This window comes from Rhodnius prolixus, unplaced genomic scaffold, assembly GCF_049639745.1.
Source record: "Rhodnius prolixus isolate KJV_2025 unplaced genomic scaffold, Rpr scaffold_11, whole genome shotgun sequence".
Classification (NCBI taxonomy): Eukaryota; Metazoa; Arthropoda; class Insecta; order Hemiptera; family Reduviidae; genus Rhodnius; species Rhodnius prolixus.
Window position 1 is genome coordinate 3,157,051 of NW_027411625.1, and position 18,789 is coordinate 3,175,839.

The following is an 18,789-nucleotide window of genomic DNA, read 5'->3' on the forward strand; positions in this document are numbered from 1 at the left end:
GGAGAAGGCACTGAATGACGCATCGAAATCAGCCAATCAGAGCATCCGAATATAAACGGTTCGGTAGGAAACGGTGGTAAAGGGTTGCCACCTGCAGTACTTGAAAAAGTTTCGAAAAATATTAAATTTAGAGCAAAACGTTATAGATTTTTTGAGTTTTTACAATTTTTGCCACGGCCAGCTGAATGTTTCTGCGACCCGGTGCCGGGTCGCGACCCACACTTTGGGAAACGCTGATATAGATAGCTGCAAAGGCAGTAAAATTCTATCCGCATCCTAGACAAATCTAATATAACTAGAATTAGGTTTGATTCGAATGAACTTTGAATGAATACCTCGTTAAATATAGATGGTTCCAAATCTCCAAGTACATCTAAAGCTCTTGGTTCAGAATTTGCGGTAAAGTGCATAGGACCAGCATCATTTTTCTTTTTCTTTTTGTCTTTCTTCTTAGATTTACGTTTCTCTGAGTTTTCTGTTATTCCAGTATCGTGGTCATCATCCTTAACCTACCAAAACGTAATACTTTATAAACTGAAATCTGATGTGAAGCATACAACTTTTTATCACTATTTCTATTATCTCCTTTCTAATTTACAAATTTTCTTAAAACTTTGTTTTTCATTATCTATTTATCGCAACCTGTATAAAACATATGTACATCAGGCTAAGTGTGAATAGAGAGTGAACTACAATTACTTGATGCAAAAGCTCCCCGGCACTGCCAATACATAATGCAACCATAGGGACACAGGAAGAGAGAAATCAGTCAGTGCTGACACAAATTTATTGTCTAGAATAGGAAGCCAAAAGGCCAACGTCGTTTTAGACGTCGTAGTGGATTATCAGGATGGATTATGGAGGAAAGAGTTCCAGGTGTTGAAGTGGCTTCTATGGAAATTCAGGAATCGTGAATGGATTGATTCGGTGAAAAAGGGGATATTTAGATCTTTGTGAAGCGTGAGATTTCAGACATAACAGAGGGCATTAACTATTTCTTGAAACTAAATGTAGAAGGGTACAAATAACACATCATTACCGGCGGACGTGACGTAATTGAGGTTAAAGTTTATATGAACTATGATTGGGCCCATTACTTCAGGCAAGGTCCTCTACCTTTCCCTTTGTTTGGTATTGTATGACCATACTATTTTAAACCGAAGACTCCACAAAAAAAAGTTTACCTTCAATAGTAGCCCTATTGAAAGGAATTGATTTTTCACAGGTACCATAATAATATATAACATGTTAATATTTTTCTAATGCACAATAAATTTAGTAATTATAAATAATTACTAAATAGTTGAAATAATACTAAATAGTTACTAATAATAATAGTTGAAATTATAATAATTGATATTATACTAAATTACTGAAATTGTAAACAATAACAATTAACAATTTATTCAAACAAAATATTTGGCTGTTAATTGGAGATAAGAAACTATATACATAAATTTATAGTATTAACGTATAGTATAATCTTTGCATACATACACACTTACATTTAGACAAACATACGTACATACAGATGGTACATTCACATGTGTACAATCTCACGCTCACAAGCACATACTACATTGCAAACAAAACACACACACATACATACATAAAGAATTTACACACATGCACGTTGATCACAGACATATACCAAACAATTATTAAATAAAACGCTATATACCTACTCACAAACATTCGCAAACACACACATACGTATATGTATACATGAGGTTTTATATAAATAAAACCTTCAAGATCAATGGTGAACTAATATACAACTGGTTACTCAGAAATTCTACGGATTATGATTCATCTCGAGGCAATACTTTATAGGGTTACTTTTTTAATTCTTTACTTTTTGCTCGTGTACCTGTCTGTATCATATGATAACTTTTAGGGAAGCCATCTATTTTAAATGATAGCGATGTCAAGGTCTTTTATTTCCATAAATTTTTCTAGTTGGGAAGTTGCCAGTTTAAATTTTTGAAGATTTACCTGAATGCAACAAAAATTGACAGACACTGTGTTGACAAATTTTAGCTCTGATTGCCATTAAAACCTATATTTTGCTCTCTCTTTTCAAGTTGCGACAGTTTGCAGGCGCAGTATGCTTTGCGTAAAATTTATTTGTTCATACTTTTCAACACCTCGTTACATATGAAACAGAGCGCTTATGTTGAAGTACATTCAGTTAGGTTATATTGCTCAGAACAAAAGTGGATAACAAATGTCTGATCTACAATTTTTTTTATTCATAGGCAACTAACGGTTGTTTGCAATCTGAGTTTATTGTTTAATTAAATTTTTTATATCTTGCTGCTTTCTAATTCAATGTGCAAATGACAAGACTTAAGCTCTTTAAATACAAAAATGCCAATTCGCATTATAGAGGATCAACCGTGTTTTTTATTACCGTTTTTACATGATATTCTTGTCATTCTTAAGATTTTATAATTACTTTATACACTGCTTTTTCTTCAATTAAATTAAGATTTTGAAATTGTATTATATAAAGGTAATGATTGAGTGGAACTGCTAACCTTACTTTGTTTACTGGCTTCATCTCTAAATTTTTTCAATTCTTTGTGCATACTATGAAATAATATAGTTAGACAGCTTACTGAATCTCTTATATCATTTCGAAGAGAAGTCTTTAAATTGCGACTTTTTTCAGTAACTGAAATTAGTTTTTTAATTGCATTTTGAAAATACTCATATTCATCGATCGCCATCTTGAAAAACACTCACTCCTAGATCTGAACGTGTACTTAACAGGTTACACTTCCTTCAGAACCATTCCAAAAAATATCAAATCGTTTTTTTCTGAGAAATTTTGCAAAAAAAAAGTGGTAAGCAATTACATAGTGCTTATTAAATGGAGTTCAAATTTAATAAATTCGCAATTGATGTATTTCGATCAAAGTCTCAGTGAGATGAATAAAACGGCAAAGCCAAATACAAGTTTGATTATTCTGCGACTTTTAGGATTTGGAGTTTTTTGGACACATTTTCGCTATAAATATATATATATATTTTGTATTCAAGAAACTACAAAATGTCTTTCCGATGAAAATTATAATTCAAAAATTTAACACAACATATTTTTTCTTTTCAAGTAGTTATCGAAAGTAAATAAGAATTAATTGGGCATAATTTCTCATGTGACTTCTCTTACTGCAATTAATATAGATTTTGCAACATAGAGATTTTACTCTATTCTTCATAGGGAAAAGAAAACTAGCCACTTCTTGGCATCTTGTGAGTTTTCTGGCCTAACACCTTGAACAAAATTAAACTGACAACATACACAAATCGAACCACACTGAAACACTCACACAACATATATGCAGTGCTAGTTGGCGTACGTAATTATTGGGGATCGGCGAACCAACAGGCAAACTAAAACTTACTATCACTTCACTCACTTTTTTAAATTGTACAGACGCCTACATTCTACTTCGATGGTAACATTTAAAGAAACCATAATAGACTGGATTTGCAGTCAATCAAAATCCAATTTTCTCAACTAGGAATCCCAGCTAAGTTTTAACGTTCCTTGAAATTATGCAGGTGACGACATAGTTGACTGTTTAGGAGGAAGACCTAAGAGGGAAGTTTAACACGGTAGTTTTCCGCCAAAAAACATTTTCTTGAAAAAACGTTGAAAATAAAAGTTGTATGTTGTATGTTAAATGGGTTAAATAAATAGTACACAAAACAGAAAATTGATAGAGAGGAAATTCCAACTTCAGGTTTAAGTTTTAGTCAAAGCCGAGGTATCAACAGCGAGGTAATAATCAGAAACTCATGTCCAAATCTGAGTCAACTGCAACCGTTCGTTTTCTTTCAATATTCACATACAGAGATTAATTGCTAAAAACTATTTTTTCTTGTATTTCTTTGACTGGTGAAGACAGTAAGGAATTCGTTGTTTCTTGATAAGTAGAACAAACTCCCTATGTTTTTAACCAACTATTTTTTCGTATTCAGGGAAATTTAAACATGTATTTCCGAAATGAACTAAAATTTCAACAATTTTATCCCTTAGAAATACTTCTTTTTCATCGTAGAAGTTAGAAAAAGTATAAAATATAACTGTACTATCTTAAAACCTAGATAGGATAAAATGCATTTGAGACGGTGCATTCTTCAATTAGGAGCGTAAATTGTATGATGAACTTTCAATCGTGCTTTTTTTTATCTCCGCACGGTTCATCTTTGAACACTACCATTGGTTAAGAAGCAAACATAAAAAGGAACAAATCACACTGTTTGAGTTAGACATTGTCATTGTATACGTCCCAAGAGAATCTGAACTGGTTATTTTTAAAAATGGCTTTTATTTAAATTGAATACTTTCATATTATGAAAGTGTAAAACGATAAAAAATAAACAGAATTACAAGTGTTTGAAGTTGTTCGAAAAAAACAGTAAACACTTAACAAAAGTACAAAACTGGACCAAAACGCTCGCACTACTTTCTCTTACAGCAATTCCAATTTCAAAACTGAATATATATATAAAATGCCACTTAAATATAAGGAGGAAATTGAAGTTAGGGTTTCAGGTTAAGATTTATGATTAGTTCTATGTCAGGAAGCGTCCATAGTATACATTCAGAAAAATGTTTCTAATAAAATTGATAGTTTTATATCTGTGCAAAAATATCAATTTCAAAAAAAGGCGCTGCAGCCTTTCCTAAAAAGATTAAAATAAATTACTCTATTAAAAAATCTCTTTCGGTTAATCGAATTCTATCAAACCCGGTGTTTCATCCTTACTTTGTTCTCCCTTTGGATGAAGAACAGAATACACACACATTCGATGAAATAAAGGAACTCCTACACACCACACATAGTACATTCATATCCATTATGTAAAAATTTGCAGTAAGGACACCCTACACGTACCGCTAAAGAACGTACATACAGTATACGACTGGTAGCCCAGGAATGGAGCTTCAGTCAACCCAGGAATTAGATACTCTATTGAATTGGGTAAAAAGCCGATTTCCTGTCTGTCTGATCATTTTGACAAGGTGACGCCTCACACTGGTTAGGCAGCACAAAGAGGTAATGATGATGATAAACCGAATATCGTGCTGACATGTCAACTTAAAGGAATGCCCGAGATTGTACTTCTTTGAGGACCTAGGTTGATATCTAAAAGGCATATCAAATAAAAAGTTACTGCTATATCTCGCCTTTGAGAAAATTACAGAAAATTCCATATCCAGCAAAAACTCAATTATGAAATGTTAGAAAAACTAACTTAGAAGCTTTCATCCACTCCTCCTTTCCCGGGAAATTAAAGTAACAGTTCTACGTGTATTTTTCATATTTACTGTTTACACAGTAAATTTTCTTCACTAATTAATTTTACTAATCATAATTTTCTTTCACTTGATAGAAAATGGATGGAGGTTTTTTTTAAAAAAATTCAAAAATCTGAACAAATTGTTACTCAGTAAAGTTGCACATCCGATCAACCGATATACTTCAAATTCGGAATTTTAGCAAAAAAATGTAATTGCTTCTAAGGAATAAAACAGTGATATTGCATATTAAATGAGCGATTAAAGCTTTATCCCATTCCAATATTTTCCAGCCAAATGTTTCAAATAAAAATTATAGACCTATACAAATCTAGTACGTATTTGAATTCTAATGGAATAATAGCAGTCTTATTAGGGGGGAAAAAATTCACCTCATTAAAGATACTTTTCTGGTTGTCTGATTTTGACTAAAAACTTATGATCAGGTTTTCATTAGTAGCAACCAAACGAAATATCAAATTTGAAAACTTTCCATTTTTGAGTTTCGCAGATTACCAAGCATTCAAACAGTCAGAGCGACATAGTTTCTAAAATTATTTTATTCGACCTCACACCAAAGGTAAGAGAAAAATGAAATTATAAAAACGAAATGACTTTTGAAATTTCGATTGAACACACAAAAAAAAATTAATAATAATAATCAGGCATTTGAAACTGACGATTTCATCCTTAGGCGATTGAGAAGTCTGGAGGGACGTTGAATTATCCTTTGCCCCTTCACCTCCAGAGCTATCATCCTTATCTTCTATTATCTCGCGAGATACGGGCTTGTTCTCTTTCTTCCGAGGTCTCTTACTTTTAACCTGTATGCAAAATAAAAATGGGAATAAATTGTATTTTAATACAATGACAGTAAACCGTATCTTTTTACAATATTTTAGTAATTTAAAAGGTAAAGTGGTACTTACGAAGGCTAGGGGTCAAGTGATAGCTTAGTTTTCTTTAAGTTGATATTAAAGGGAAATGTAATACCAAAATTAAAAAGTAAAGTAATAGCCTATTTTTTTCTTTCGGGGCTTAACGTCCAATTATCAATTAGGTGTCGTGGACGGGGGCGGAAACACACACTTTACTACTTTAATATTTTTTCAAATGAATGGGATTGAATAAATTTGCAGGATTCGTACTGGGTTTCTCCACTTACAAATCCACGCTTCATTACCGCTACAATGATTATTTTGATCAATTTTCCGAAAAAGTAAAACCTCTGCTGGAGGACATCGACGAGGAATATGTGGTGAAGAGCTTGATTTCAAGGATCTTTAGAAAATTATAAGAAATACAGAAGTCTCCATGCTCTTAAGCTTCTAATATGCTACCATTAAATACGACCAAAACTAATTCAATTGTGTCGACTCCAATATTCTTTTACTTCAAACATAAAGAGCTTCTCTAGGATGGTTTCATTCTTGTATCTAACTCTTACAGTTTTTTCTACTATTCTCCGCACAAATTTCGTACATGCATCAGTACCTGTTTGGACATATTTATCTAAAGGCTAACCAGCTCTCAGATCGATACAGCTAGATAGATACTAAACTTGGCTTTCACTTGCATATTCTGTTCAGAACTTACGGACCTATTTTTTTGTCTCTGAAAATAAACGTTCCTAAATATTTACCTCTTCGCTAAATTCTTACACCTTACATGTGTGAGTTCGTAAAGTTTTCCTTTGGCAAACTTTTAACGAATCATCCAGATACGCGATGAATAATAGAGGAGTATTCTGTTTTAAGTCTCTTTCGAATAACAAGGGTTTTATTTCTATCGCGTCATTCCGTAACGATAGGCTCCTGATAGAAAGTTTCAACTGCCTAAACTTGAGGGGCATTTCTTCTTCTTCTTTTTTTTCTCCTCCACAGTTACTCCCTAGGGCCTGAGCCCAAACGCTGTTTTCACTCCGAGGAAGAAGGAATATAAAACCTTACATACACCAGGCCTTCTCCAAAATGATTCTGAGCGAGAAAATGTGGTCAGTTTATCGCCCTGGGGGAAATGCGACTTGATCTTCTTTCAGTTCTGACGTTTTTCGTTTCCTGTCTAATATAGGATTCTTGTAAGTATCTTATGTACTACTTCAGATAAACATGTAATGATAATACTATAACATAATTTATTATGATACACTATCACAATGCCATGTAGATTATTCCCCCAAGTCTTTGGAGTCTATCCTCATTTAATCCTAAAATTTTAAAAAAGGGAATGTAGTCTTTCCATTGCTACCATACCTTATTAATTCTGATTTCATTCCATCTCTCCCAACTGTTTTCCGTATTTTTATTCTTTCCATAACCATCTAACATTCCACGGCCTCTGCAACCTCCCAAATTTGTCCTGTAATAGTATCGCTATATTTCTATTATTTGCTGCCAGTTACATCTCTCTCATAGAATTTCTCTCCTCTTCTCCCATAACACTCTTAAACTCCAAAACTTCCGGGAATTCCCTTTATCTATTTTATTTTCTATGTACTTTTCGAGATTTTGCTTAAACGCATTTAGTTCTTGAATTCCAGAGACAATATCCAGCTTCTCTCATTTTCATTCCATATTGTATTTACTTTTATTCCTATCCAAGATATTCAATTCTTTCTTTCTTTTTGTCAATCATTGTTTCTTTCATAAGTGTTGAATCCGATACAACAGCTTATGTTCAGTGCTTAGTTGTGCTCGTCTAAAAACCTTTACATTTGTAATATGTAGCATAACATCTCAACTAACAAGTAATCTACAACCATCTTGGACTTTCTACGTTTGGTGTTAAAAATATTTAATGTATGTTTTAAAGTATGTAAATAGAACTTCCTAAAATCATATACTCTCTACTTAATTATATCTTTGTCCGTTTACATTTCTCAATTGCATTTCCTAACGGTTCTATAAACTCAAGTGTTATTCTATGATCCAACCAGTTCTAGCATTAAAATCTACTGATACGTTATTACATATCTTTATTCTGAGCTTCGTCTATTATTCCTAGTAAATCGCTAAAAATTTTCTCATAACAACTATAGACGCGGAAACTTGAATTAGTGTTTGCCTGCCTATAGGCAATGAATTCATCGTATTATTCTGACTTACTAGTTCCCATTCTTCAAACCTATTAAACAACTCCTAATTTAATACTATGTCTGCCTTTCCTTCGCCAGCCATAGATAACAAAGTCCCACATACATAATCTTATCTATATCTGAGAGACCGTACTCACCACTACCTTCTTATTTGATCTCTGTCAATTCTAAAATTTCTTAAAGCCAGTATTAATTCCTTTACAATGCACACTCTAGACATAAGAAGCTTCTTCTATCAAGTTTGGACAGAAAATAATACAGAATTTTAATTTTTCTGATTCAAACACAAAAAGCACATGCGAATACAACATATTTAAAGAGAATCAAGGAAAAAGAGAAAAAAATCATAGTTCAAGCAAAGCTTCCGGATTGGTTTGCGCATTAGTAAGGAATTTTATTCACCAATAAGTGACTTTCACCTGTGACATGCGTTATTTTAATTTTTGGAGCGTTAATATACATTAATTAATATATGCAAGATTTTAACTAGTTTCTATTTGATTTTAATACATTAGAGGTATTTAGATATTTTCTTCACCTAATGCATAATTCTCATTAATTATTAAGTAAGAATTTAAAGCAGAAAAATAATGCCTATTTTTTCGACAGGCTGAAAGTACAACTACCAATTATGAAGACGAGCAGCTAATATACTTTGCTATAAATTTGTTTTTTAAAAAAATAATTAAAATTATACAAGGAGACTGGGAATCGAGCCCAGTACAACACATCTTAGCTTTGTTTTTTTTATTTCAAACAGAACATTCACTGATTAATTTACTGACCAAGGCGCGCAAAATTTACCACCTAGCAACCCTTCACTAAATGTTTAGCTTAATAGGTTGAAAACTCTTCTATAGTTTGTAAAAATAGTGACATCTTGGCTAACAAGAGATCCTGTTAACATTTTTTGCCCAAGATATTTTTTTCGTTCTTTAAAGGGTATGACAAATGTTTTAGTGGACGCCAATATATGGCTACAAAAACGAACGGTCGGTTCCTTTTCCATCAGCTAATATTTTTCGGTCTGTAACTGTGTAACAAAGAAATAGTTGACCAGATCACACAGAGAAATTCCATCTACCCGGCTAGAGGGAATATTCTCCGCTTGTGTAACACGCCTTATAACTAGTAACACAGATTGGTTGCTTCTCTTGGTAAGCAATAGCCGTGGAGAAATTCCAATCATGCAAAACTATTTTTGGAATTAAAGTTCCAATTTTCATCAAAATCCTTGAAGGAACAGGCTTATCTAAAAAGTTTTATTTGGTTTTTAATACATTAAAAAAGATATTTTGTAAAATAGGCAGCGACTATGATAAATTTAAGAATCTTCCATAAAAACACGAAGGAAATCACGTTTCGGCGAGGGAAGGTTTCGGTTAACGAATATGATTCCAGAACTAATTATCTTAATTGGTCAAGGTATCACTGTAAATCTACAGGTACTTAAACATAAATTGTATGATTGATTAAAATTCAATTTTGACAGTTTATTGCTGTAAACTCAAAACTTGCTCCCATGCAACTATTTACCCGATTTACTACGTTAACAAAATTACGAAATTTCTTTAAATCCCTACAAGTGCTTGGTCGCCAGAATAGGGAAACTGAGTGTGCAACTACCGCCAGCTGTTTGTCCACCATCTTCTACAACGCATGCGAATCGAAAGCTTTAGCATCCAACTAATTTTTTACCCTAGTTAAGATTTATCCCTATTTATTTACAGGAATCAGGCTACGGGCATCAAATAAAATAATAAATTAACCTACCGGTGCTCCACATTTCTGCTCCATTTGTTTCCTAAGTATCTTCAAAAGATACTCTGCTCTTGATGACAGATGTTTCGCTTGGGGCTTAGAGCCTTCATTACATAGTATTTTATCTGAAATGCCTAGGCTAGGGTCCATTTTTATTGCCTCCCAAGAGCCCATTCCGTACTGATAGACTCCACGTAATAAAGCTGAATCGTCTGTTATATCCCACGAACAGTCAAAATTGGCTGGTTTTACCCTGAATAGATAAACAATATAAATTATTTTATATATAAGGACCCTTCCATTGGCTTAGAGAAAAGTGTGCGCATACCTTATATTTGTGTAAAAAATATCAGTGATAGTTTACGAACCTTGCTTCCAGGACCCAATTACTTCTCTCTTGAGGATTGCTAGGAAGTTCTGAATCAAGTGGTTCCAGTTCTTTTTCACAAGACATTAAACTCTTAGCATTTACGGAAACACCACCTAATTTAAGCGATGGGCCTCGGCCACGCTTTCTTCCACCTAAAAGTAAATAATGAAGAATATATGTATATGCGTGAAATCAAGTTTCCTTTATGTGTACCATGTTTGCGAGTTTGAACAGACATATCTTCCAATAGAAAAATCGTAAATTTGGTATGTTCAGACCTACTAGACTTAAATAATGGAAAATAAATAAATAAAAAATGAAGTAACGTCAATTTTTTCAGGTAGGCTTTACGTCCAACTCCTAAAATAGGTGTGAACGGAGGCTAGCAAACGTACTTAACAATGAACTCTTCTATGAACCATTAAATGAAATGCAATGCCTAGACCCGGGAATCGGAACTAGTACCACAATACATCTTAGCTTGCGTGCCTCGCCTATAACAGCTATCGTGGTGCTTTTTTAAGGCTATAATTAAAGAATCAAACAAAAACAAAAAAAGGTAGCTAGTCCACCTTGTTTATGATGTTTTATTATTACCGCAAAAACTGGCATATATAAAAGTTAGCCACTAGGAAGTGTACTTTAAAGAGGTGAGTTAAGAGTAGGATTGAGGAAGTGACTAAACAGTCTTATCAGACGTCCAGAGTTGGACGTAAAGATACGAAATCTTTGTCTGAAGCAAAATAAATAATTTTTTTTGAAGAATTTTAACAGAGGAGGCTCTCTTTAAAAAGCTGGACCTAGAAATTTGGTGGCTTCTGAAGATTATGTGATGAGGTTGTCAGTCCTTAAAATGTTTCTTAAAAGAATATGATACCATCATTCAAAGAGAGTATTGGGTGACTACCGGACATTGGGAAAGGAAATCATCCTTCCTGCATCTTGCCAGATTCTAGGATTAATTTAGAAGTTATAAGCCACATCCTAAAATCTAAATCTACCTGTTGAAGTTTCATCATTGTTAATATCGTTTTCCTTCGCCTGTTCTCCTAGACAGGCTTTACACCTTTGTTTAATCATGTCACATAATCTTCGAAGATCTGCTAATGGTTTCTCTTGTAATTCTGCATCACAGGCAATAGCTTCAAGACGCTTAGATGGCACAGTAAATTTTTTATAACTCCTAACAAACCTGCGTATCTACAGAATAGAAAAAAGAGTACACTTAATACACTCAAAAAATAAATTAAATGTTAACATTTAAAAAATTCTACAAGATAGATACCTCGGCATCAGAAAACCCGGTCACAACTTCCTTATTCGGAGCTCTCGGTCGACCTCTTTTTTTAGGTTTCTCTTCATCGCTGCCTTCCTCCGTAGATTCAGGTTCATCACCACGTTTCCTCTTCTTCTGTCCCTTTGCACCACCATCAGCTACAAAACCAAAATTTCATTAATTTCAGATAAGAAATTCGGTTTCAACAATCTGTTAAAACTACACTCTCTTACCGCTAATAAGAAAAATTACTGCTTGTGTGCAACATGAAACTTTTCACCAGAAATACACGTTATGAGACCCTTCACACTGGTTCAACATCCCGTTTGCTTGTAGGTTCAACCAATTTCGTGAAAAATCATATTTTTTAAAATAGCCTTGTATAAACTAAAAATTCTGGCGACTTTGTGTCAATGCTTTTAGAGAAAAAGTTTAAAAAAACAAAAGCAGCTTAATAAATGTCTGTTTTGACAAGGGTGCGCTTGTAGATTCAAACCATTTCGTGAGAAAGAAAGAAATTATTCGTGCGTTTGATGGAAGAGGAGCCACAGATTTTGAGAAAGTTCCTGAGATCATTAAGCGGTTAAATTACACGTCAACATCACTCTAGTCAGTTACTGTATGTATGCATGCAGTTTCGAATGAAAATTATCCATTTTTTATTTTAACGCAAAAGAAGACAACGCAAGGCCACATACATCTTATTAAAAAACTCAGTAATCAAAGATTTGGCCTTTTGCCGCGCCCAACTTATAGTCCAACCTGGCCCGTAATTTTTTGATTAAACCTCTTACTTGACACATGCGGAAAAAGCGAAAACAAAATGTTTGGAGTTATTTGTGTCTAGCATGGGATGTGAATCGTTCGCTTATATATGAATTAAAGTAATAAAAATTATGATCCATACTTCCGAGTAGAGAGCTTAATAGATACGTAAACAACCATCTGCAGGGAGAAACTCCTCAGATGTTTTTCAACCCTGATAGAATAAAAAAGATTGCTATTTGCTCAATAAATCAATAGAATGAATAGGCTGATTACAAACCATCACTTTCGGACTGATTAATCTGTTGTAAAGTCTTCCTACTGCGTGGTGGGAGGTATAGGTCCTCCATTTCTTTGGCTCTTTCCTCCTCTTCAACTTTCTGACGATATGTCTCAGGAATGATTTCATCCTAAATGATAAAATATAAGGTGTCAACAATAAGAATAATTACAAGAAATAGCTTTAATTTTAAATTGGCGTACCCAGTCTCTAGTGTCATCGTCCAGCTGTTCATTGTCACTTTGCGTTTCCTTGTCTTCTTCAAACGCAAAGCTTGCCATTTTAAACGCAGACAACAGCTCATCACCGACAGTCGTAGGACCTTCATCGCGCGTTTCAGCCCTTCTCAATATTTCGTCTATGTCACACTAAAACCCAAATAATAAAAAATCTAGAGCGAAGATTTCGCTCAAACTTACAAATTTTTTCACAAGTTTAAATTTTCACAAGCGGGGGCCCATAAAGATATATTAGCTTAATATGTATGGTACTCGACTCCCGGTTTAGCCTTTGCATTTTATTTAATAGTTATTAAGCGAAATTTCTTAGCTTACCGCGGGGACAACAATGTAGCCCAGTTGAAGCTAAACCAGGTTATGCGCAGGGTAAATCGGTTGATGGTGATGGATTGATATTGGCATTGGCGAAGACTGAGGTCGTAATGCTCACCAACCCCATTGAGACCCCATTGAGACCGGCCTCCCATTGAAAGTTGCCTCTCGTCACGCCGTCCAGTATTTAGGAGTGACCTTAGATGCCAAATTAACTTTCGGCAAGCAATTGCAGAAGGCCGCTGATAAGGTATCACTAATCACTTGGATCCTTCATACTCCAGACCAACGTAAAAGAATTTGAACAGAAAGCCTGGATAAAGATTGCCTATACAACATTTTCCCTCAAGTATGTTTTCAAGGCAGGTCAAGGATGGTAATATCGAAAATAAAGAGAGTATTATATTTTTATGTGTTTATTTTTTACTGGCATACGAAGGACCTGGTTTAAGTTCAGAAGTGTTAACCTTAGACTTTCCCGCTCCATGACCGTTTACAGCTCACTGTCTGGTGCTATAATTGTTAATAACACAAACACATGCAAACATACCACTGGTTCCTCATCGCCCTCTTCTTCATCTTTAAATAATTCTTCAGTGCCGAATTTCAGAATAGCTGTCAACTCTTCTTTGTTGAACTGGTTTGTAGCAGAAGACGACTTTTTATCAAGCACGGTACGGCCAGTGGTGTCCATTCTTTGGATTACCAAATGGTCAAGCACCATTTTTTGTTTAGCTCTCTCTACGATGTTCTCTTCAACAGAGCTTTTAGTCACTAATCGATAAATGTTCACCTGACATAGAAAGAAATAAAAGAGTAAAATGCCATTAAATCTAAAAAAAGGATAAATTTTTACGAAATCTTACTTGGTTCTTTTGGCCAATTCTATGCGCTCTAGCTTGGGCCTGAAGATCATTCTGTGGGTTCCAATCTGAATCAAATATGATCACAGTATCAGCAGTCGCTAAATTTATGCCCAAACCTCCAGCTCGCGTTGACAAGAGAAAACAAAAATCAGGCGAATTTTCAGCATTAAAGTGATCCAAGGCCTGCTTTCTCAATTCACCTTTTATGCCACCATCTAAACGTTGAAATGGAAAATGTCTTAATTGTAAATATTCAGCCAGTATATCCAGCATTCGTACCATCTGCGAGAAGATAAGTACTCGGTGGCCAGTTTCTTTAAGGCGTGTAAGTAGCTTGTCCAAAAGTAGCAGCTTACCAGATCCGCGCAGCATTTGCTGAAACACAAACATAGAGATCAAACCAAATTATTTTTTTAAAAATCTGACGTACAATCGTAACTCTTAAAGTCTCAACTTTTCTTCAATTCAAATAATTACTCAATTATAAATGGCTTTACATACAATTAAGAGGTGTTACAATAAAACAGTTTTTTTTTTTATGGAGAACTGCCCTCCCAGAAACCGCTCATTATCAAAGTTCATGGAAATGAGGAAAACCAGACACCACCATTACTATTTACTAAGTGATAAAAATAATATTAGTACAAAGTAAAGATAGTGAAGTGGAAAAAAAAAATTAACTAAAACTAACTAACTAATTAAAAAAATGTAACTAAAGTTTTCAACTAGCAATAATCACACCTAAGGGGAACTTTACTAGTTACTGCTGATTACCACTGCAAGGTGAAATATATAACCTTGAATATATAACGCGATTTCGGTCAACCGATTTTCTTCAAATAGAGTATTTTCGGAACAAATTTGATACTTACTTAGATTATGCAGAAAAGTAGTACTGTACAATAAAATATTCTAAAATTAAGAGAAAAGCTTCTTCTCCAGAAGACCTTAACTTGAATTTTTCAGAACAAAATGTTACAAATAATAGTTATACATCTAAAAATCCAACATTATTTAAAATTTTTGGTATTTCGTTTTTCGTTTAATTAAAAAATAATAATCAGGAAGACGCAATGTCTATAGACGACGATGCACTAGAAAAAAAAAAAATAATCAGGCATTTGACGATGGTCAACTCAGACAATTGCGAAGTGTAGAGCGTTCTGAGATTCTTCAATGTTTCAAATAAAAATTCCATGTAGTGTGAAAAGATAGAAAAAAGCTTAAAGCAATTTTCGTGAAAAAAAAAAGCGAGAAATTGAAAACTTATTCATTAAAATCGCATTCAAGGTTAATAAGTGACTCGAACATTGGACGCAAAGGAATATCATTGTGGAATTTTGTGCGATATTTCAATGAGATATATCTCCTCACTAGCCACGCACACACAAAAATAGATCAAATTAAAAGTTACCTGTAAGTAATCTTCATTCTTCACTTCTTGTTCTGACGGTTTGATTAAATAAGCGTGATTACAACACTTCTTTAGCTCAATTACAATGTTCAGAAAAGTGCTTGGCGACCCCTTGTTCCCTTTGCGTAAAGCAGAATAATTTTTTGAAAGAATCCAACGGTAATACTGTTTTTGCAAAGAAGTCATCTCTACCCTGAGAATTTGTTCCACCTAATTAAATCAAATAAATATACATAAGTTAACTTAGCGATAAAAACCGTTAGTTGTAGTGGTTGAATTCTGTACAGTACCAGGTGCGTGTGAAACCTGTCTCCATTCTTGAACTCTGGGTTTTTATAGAGACACTTCACATACGGCCGTGATTCGAGAATATCGCGGAAAAATAATAAATCTTTTAAGATACACTTCCGGTTGAACGACTTCGGTCGAAAATTTAGAACTTAAGTACAATGGTACAAATAGAATATCAGTTTGGGCATTCTGCAATTGAGATATTTCGTCCCCCCCTCCCAAAAAAAACACGCTCAGATTATATTTTTTGAAAATAAGCCATCAGGGATACTGTTTTTTGATAATTCATGCATTAAAACGAAATTCGGGCTTTAATGACATTAAAGAACCTGTCGGCGCAGTAACTCAATTAGTCAATGCTAATGTTTCACTTGTTCAAATTCATGTAAATATTTAGTTCATATCCACTTGGTTAATATATTTTATTATGTTATTCAACCGCATTTACTTGGTTTATGTAGATAGATTTATAAATAAACTTTTAATTAAAATACATTTTATAAAGTACTAATGAGATTCACCTTTGCTGGTAAAGATTTCTCCACATCTTTTTTAACTCTCCGTAGAATGAAGGGTTCAAGCTGTCGATGTAATTTAGCATACCCCTTGTTGGCAGAATTATCGTGCTCCTTTTCAAATTCCTCCCAGTTGCTAAATCTATAATACCACAACAATTTAGATGCTACAGAAAAATAAAATTAATGCTGGTGCCAAATGACACTTTTATGATAAAATGTTCACAGCAAAACTAATAGTAATCAAAGCATCATTAATAAGAAACTCAACTTGAATATAAATTGCTAAAACTCTAAGCACTAGAGGATTCCTTCAGATACAGTCCTTCATATTATTTAAAATACTTTCAAGAACTTCACAACAAATATTGTTCACAAACGTTCACAAACATGTAGCCTCTGGTCTCTGACCGTAAAGAGAGTTCCGCATTACTTTACTTATTTTCATTATATTACAATTAAAACAAATAATAAAAATTTCAAAAGCGCCTAACTTTTAGATAGAATCATTCTGCGCCCATTACAGTTGAAAAAAGACGAAGATTTCAACAATTGCCTTATAGCCCACACAATCAAGTCAGGAAACGCTCTGAATTTATTCAATTAATTAATCTATACTGCAGTATAGCAGAATATAATTTTGCTATCGTATAATTTGTTGACAATCCCCTATAGTGCTTAGCTTATTGTGCTACACATTTTTTTTTTTTGTAAAGGGGTAATGTGATAGCGCTACAAAAACTAGTCGGCATAGCATGTTAAAGCTGTTAAATACATCCAATAGAATCTTAAAAATACTGAAAGCCAATTTTTGAAAAACTCAAAGGGAATTCTACCTCTGCCCTGAACTTCATTTAGCTTAGTTCCAGTGTATTTCAAAAAATGACTAATATAAACCAATACTAATGTGACCACAAGTAAGTTAAGCACTAAAATCCAATCGCTACAATGTTCAGTAAGAATGGTACATGTATCCCATTGTGTACTCAATGGTACTGGTTGAATAAGTACAGAAATTTTAGAAAAAGTTATTTTTTTTTTTTAATTTCCGTTTACACAAAAATTTCAAAATGCTCACACAAAACTTGCCATACTAACTTTCAGTTTGAAGAAAAAGAACAAAAACTACGACTTTTACTTCAGCAATAAAATATATCAAGAGCGGAATAGCATAACCTCTCAGTAGGGAGTCAAACAAGGCGATTTTTTCAAAAGGTTTCTCAAAGAATATATAAGCATATTCCTTTAAATAGCAACCTCACACATTTCCTGTCGGGTCATGGACCTCACAGAGAATATTTATTTCGGTTCAACATTATAGAATCTCCGTATTGTCCATGTGATCCAACAGCTATCCAAGATCTACACCACATGATATATACATGTCCATTGGTGGATAGGCTTAGATCGGAACTTATTAGATTAGTTGTTTGTAGAGGGGATACTTGGCCATTACCAGAAATGCAGCTCGTGTCTGCGGATTATATCATCGCTTTTAATAAGTTTTCTACGATAAATTTTAAAGAAATTAATATGTAAATATAATGTGAATATACATATATATGTAAAAATGAATAAATAAATAAATTATAACATGTGTGAAACATGTATTATAACTGTTTTGATATGTAAATTCATTACATGCAGTATAGCTATGAAGCATGTAGAAATTTAAAAAAAAAAAAAAAAATATGGGATACAAACTAGAGCTCATGTCGGGTCAATTTAAAAAAAAAATGATAAGATGTTCTTTTTGCACTAAAAGTGCTACAGCAGATACAAATAAGAAATCAGCACGTCAGAAAAGAACTCGCTTCGGCGGTTCATGTATTAAAAATTTGTAAGGGAAAGAATACACTTTTTTCACTTCTTCTTTTTAAGCCCGGTCTTCTCTTTCCTACCAAAACAAGGAAAATGTCTGTGATAATAAATAATAACGGAAAACTTTGAATTTTACTAACTTGTTAGGCATAATAAAATGCAAAAGTGCCCACAACTCCTTCAGACTATTTTGTAAAGGTGTGCCGGTGATAAGCAGCCTGTGGTTGGTGTCGAACTCTTTAAGAGTCTTGTACAACAATGAATCATCATTCTTCAGTCGATGTGCCTCGTCCACCATTAGTATGGCCCAGGAAACGGAACCCAAGAATGATTTATCTTTTAGAACAATTTCATACGTAGTAAGAACTGCGTTCAATTTCAGCCGTTTGGAGCCAGCAAAACACCATTCGTATGTGCGGATCTATAAAAAAGGAAAATCTTTTAAAAGAGACAAAAACAATTTTAACAATA

General features: G+C 33.7%; 1 protein-coding gene across 5 annotated transcripts in view; it reads right to left on the reverse strand.

Annotated features, from left to right (window-relative positions):
- Chd1 (chromodomain-helicase-DNA-binding protein 1) overlaps positions 1-18,789 on the reverse strand; it is a 50,668-nt gene that overhangs the window by 17,414 nt on the left and 14,465 nt on the right. For 4 of the 5 annotated variants that reach the window (XM_074137677.1, XM_074137676.1, XM_074137673.1 and 1 more), the window contains exons 12-24: positions 18,459-18,739; positions 16,504-16,639; positions 15,692-15,901; positions 14,278-14,652; positions 13,962-14,204; positions 13,064-13,228; positions 12,861-12,990; positions 11,825-11,973; positions 11,541-11,739; positions 10,538-10,691; positions 10,182-10,422; positions 5,995-6,138; positions 336-509 (exon numbers count right to left, since the gene is read on the reverse strand). In XM_074137677.1, coding sequence (XP_073993778.1) covers positions 336-509; positions 5,995-6,138; positions 10,182-10,422; positions 10,538-10,691; positions 11,541-11,739; positions 11,825-11,973; positions 12,861-12,990; positions 13,064-13,228; positions 13,962-14,204; positions 14,278-14,652; positions 15,692-15,901; positions 16,504-16,639; positions 18,459-18,739 — 2,601 coding nt within the window. The remainder of the gene's footprint in view (positions 1-335; positions 510-5,994; positions 6,139-10,181; positions 10,423-10,537; positions 10,692-11,540; positions 11,740-11,824; positions 11,974-12,860; positions 12,991-13,063; positions 13,229-13,961; positions 14,205-14,277; positions 14,653-15,691; positions 15,902-16,503; positions 16,640-18,458; positions 18,740-18,789) is intronic. The other variant, XM_074137675.1, reaches the window with a different exon arrangement.